Below are 4,213 nucleotides of genomic sequence, written 5' to 3'. Positions count from 1 at the left end.
GTACTCCTTTGCTCTGTATGGAGAGATCACCTAAAAGGTCAGAAAGCGGGGACTTTGTTAAATTTAGAGATTTACAAATTGTTGCACTATTGCTTGCCAATAAATGCTTAGTAACTGATTCTGAAAGAGGCAAACTGAATCTGATCTTCGTTTTCACATTAAGTAGGTAGTAGATACCACTATCTACCAAAAAACAACTTTAGTAAATGACTAAATTAGCTCTCAGTTTGAAAAGTAAGTATGCAAAGTCGTTTGAACTACTACCAAATGCTATCACTCAATCATCACCTGTTTATTGAATCGTTTGATTACTTCTTCCAGAAAAATGAAACTCACGTACACAACTACAAAATAAAACATGTACAAGCTATGTAGAAAAGCACAGCAGCTGCATTTTATTTACAGAACACTGCAGCACAATAGAGCGCCATTTACACAGAGGATATTCTAAATTTATAAGGCAATTTTAAGAAATTTGGGGGCTAGAGAGGTGGCTCAGCAGTTAAGTGCTCTTGCTGCTCTTCTAGAGGACCCAGGTTTGGTTCCCAGCACCCATGGGAGGAGGGCGGGTTCCATGCTGGGCAGCTTACTCAAACTCCAGCTCCAGGGGATCTGATGCCCTCTTCTGACCTCCATGGGCACATGTAGTTACAAAGAAAATCTTTAAAAAAATCTAATAAATTTGATAATCTTGTGTTCAACTAATTTCCAATACAAAATCACTAGAAAATATTTTAAAAATTTGGGAAGGATAGATCATAAAATTCCCCTGAGGAAAGTCATTAAGATTTATTTCCTTCCACCAAATGTACTATTACTATCATGACCAGTTGAATTCTAAGCTTTGTATGACTTATTAGGTAGTTATTTAAACATATTTGTTTATAATATATATAACAAGCATTTTTATTTATTGGTTTGTTCTGGTCTGAACAACAAACTTGGAGACAAGTGAGAACTTTTATGCTACTGAAATTAAAAGATTAGGATCTTTAATTTTCTATTACCTTTAAAGATCATTTTTAATTACCATATTCTGATCAATCTTAGGTGGAATCTCCATGTTAATGTATCTAAGTTAACATGGTAAAGTTGATGGTGGTAAATATTTTTCTAAATACCAATTACATTGTTTCATCGAAGTGTATAAAGAACCTAAGAAATAAGGTGTCCCTAGGGGCCCAATGGCCCATTTTACTAGTTTAAGAGCCACATTATATTTTCAGAAACATACTATAGCAAAATCAAATGGAGAACATTATAAATATTCCAGGATTGATCAATTCCGGTGGTTTCCACACGCAGCCTCTTTATGGGGCGGGGGGGAACAACTTTAAGAAACTGATGAAAGCTAACTTTCCCCACACTAGAAAATGCTCATAAAATCTTATTTCACTCAAGTGTAATAGTAATTAGTGTTTTAGTAACACTACTGAGTGGCTGCCTTAAGACAAAATTAGTGTTGTTAAGCATCAATACAAACTTTAAAAATTCATTCTTCTGCTGGCGTGGTGGTGCACGTCTTTATCTCAGCACTCGGGAGGCAGGGGCAGGCGGATCTCTGTGAAGGCAGCCTGGTCTCCATAGTGAGTTTCAGGCCAGCTGCCAGCTGGGGCTACAGGGAGACTGTTCTTAAAAAGACCCCCCCCCCAAAAAAAATATCATTCTTCTGACCCGGTTTTACAAGATAGTATGCCAAATACTTTCTACCTCAAATTAGTTCAGTTTTTAAAGTTTTAACCGCTGCATAACCATATAACCATCTTTTGACATATACACTAGTCACTGGAAAATGAGATTAAAATCTAACACCTTAGGAAAATGAACAGGTATCTTTATGTTGAGGTTATTTGACTTTATAAAATACATTTCTGGCTACAGTATGGTACACGAAAACACACAAAGGCGATGTTGAATCCTATACCTTTTTACATACATGGAACCAGTCTGCCAGAACCCTTCTACTTCAGTAATGAAATGTACTAAGTCTCTCCTACCAATCAGGATAGCAAACACTATTCCTGAACAAACTCACCTAAATGGGTTTGTTTTTCTCAAAAACCATGTAAATACTCAGTCACCAGACAGGTTGAAGAACACCATCTTTGTTGACTCTGATGTTGAACTTTTGACCATGCTAAATGGATCCTTAATTAAAGAGAAATGATTCTACCATAAGTACCTGGGTTAGACTTGTTCTTTCTTGCATATAAAATTATTAAATCCCTTATCAAAGACTTCCAAAGTTCAAGATCAGGTGACCATTGTTCAACAGGACAAATCTCAAGTACTTAAATACAGGAAACAAGTAAGCTCTGAGAATGGCCTTGTCAAGGAAGCTACAACCTCGTGATGGGACTTCTGATGTGATATAAAACGTGAACATAACAGCCTTCCCACCCCTTTGCTCTTTATTTTTATCAAGGTTTTCCATGTTTTCCTTTGTACAAACTAAACACCAGAACCTATCTTTCAGATACCAAGGGATCAGGACACAAGAGTGGGAAAGGAAGGATATACCTCTCTGGCAATTTGAACTTCCATAGTTTAACTCAGTGGTAAGCAGTTTGCAAGTGAAAATGGATCGCTGTTTCTCCATGACTGCTCATGAGTCCTAGGAGAGGCAGCCAGGCACTTCCCCCTCCACTACTTAAACATAGTATTTCCTACTGGACCTACTAATTTCAGGGTAAAAACTGAAAAAGGTAACATATACCAGTATTCTTGGATGTACATCTATATATTTTCATTTAAAATATAATTTAAGCATAATCAATATTTAAAAAATTAAAGACAGACAATAAAGGTTTTAAAGGTTTCTCTTTGAAAAGATGATATCTTACAGTACATACAAAAATACTCTGAAAATACATACGACTTCATTTACAAAACACTGAGTCAACATATTACAAGAATTACATGGTTATGGATTTAATAAACTGAGCATGCATTCATGAAACTTAAAAAATATTAAGAAATGCACTGAAAAAAGCAGTGTAAAAAAAGACAACTCATACAGTTTAAATAAAAATTACAAAGGTCCTGAGCCGATTAATGGTTGGTAATGTCATTCAAAAATGCCTTTAGGTTTCAATAAAATCCACCGCTTATTTCTGCATGCCTAGTCCATGAAGAAACTGTTTGAAGTTGTGGGATAAGTTATGGTCAGGAGTTATCATGCTGAGTTAATTTAACACTTCAAAAATACAAGTCTGCCATACTTAAAGGTATCTTATCGTTGATGGCGGAAAGAATTCCTCCTCTGTAAAAAATACCAATCAATCAACAAGAACATCATGAGCTAGATATGTAAGATAGATTAACAATTTCACCATTCATGTACTGACTTTCAGTATCCTGGTTATATTTTGATTTTTGATAGATACTTTTTGAAGGCCTCCATGGGAGGCAAAATACAGAGAATTTATGGTGCCCAACTCTTATATAATCACTGGACTAATCCTCCATGGTAACTATGCAACATCTAGACAGAAAAGCACAAAATAGTTTAAGTATTCATGTGCTAATCTGGAAAAAAATAATTTAAATCAACAAAATAGACATCTACACAAATGAAAGAAGCAGAAAAGATCTCACATTCATTCATCTCAGGTTTCACAAAGTGGCTTCAACGCTAAAGTAAATACATTAACATTTGGAAAATTACAAGACAATTTTTTTTCAACTTTTTCTGCGCTATACAATGATTATAACATAAGACATTAAAAAAAAAAAAAAAAAAAAAAAAGGTTCAGGACTTGTTTTATCAGAGTCCAAGTGGCCAAGAACTGGTTCCCATAACAGAGGAACAAACATTAAAAGTTAAGGCAGTAAAACCTCAAAATGCAAAGCCATAAACATTGTAGGTGACATCTGATAGCAGGTGATCCTCAGGAGTGTATGTAGCAGTCAGTGGGAGAATGCTACAGCATTGGAAGGTCAAAGTGTACAAGTCCACAAACCACCTCAAGGCCATTAGGCTGATGACTTTCACCCACTGTATGTATGCCAGCCACTTCTTTTTGAAGAGTGGGTGCCATCTATGCCTCTATGTGACTTCATGTGAAGTGAAGAGGCACTGCTTTATCGATTAAGGGTCAGTCGAATGGAATTTTTGATGACACGGATGTTACTTGCTGGAACTGGAGATGATGAATCTGGCAGTTCTTTACTGGGTAGTCTCTGTGAAAAAGAAACAAACACAAAAGCATAT

At 35.8% G+C, this 4,213-nt stretch overlaps 1 protein-coding gene across 1 annotated transcript in view; it reads right to left on the bottom strand.

The window, feature by feature from the left end:
- Positions 1-2,801: 2,801 nt before the first annotated feature.
- Positions 2,802-4,213, bottom strand: part of Papolg (poly(A) polymerase gamma) — a 34,042-nt gene continuing 32,630 nt past the window's right edge. Inside the window, exon 22 of the mRNA XM_008844475.1 lies at positions 2,802-4,182. Within this exon, the coding sequence (XP_008842697.1) occupies positions 4,084-4,182 (99 nt within the window). The 3' untranslated portion in view covers positions 2,802-4,083. The remainder of the gene's footprint in view (positions 4,183-4,213) is intronic.

The sequence above is a fragment of the Nannospalax galili genome, unplaced genomic scaffold (assembly GCF_000622305.1).
Source record: "Nannospalax galili isolate Female #2095 unplaced genomic scaffold, S.galili_v1.0 scaffold682, whole genome shotgun sequence".
Classification (NCBI taxonomy): Eukaryota; Metazoa; Chordata; class Mammalia; order Rodentia; family Spalacidae; genus Nannospalax; species Nannospalax galili.
Note: the sequence above shows the minus strand (reverse complement) of the source record. Positions and strands in the feature narration are given on the sequence as shown.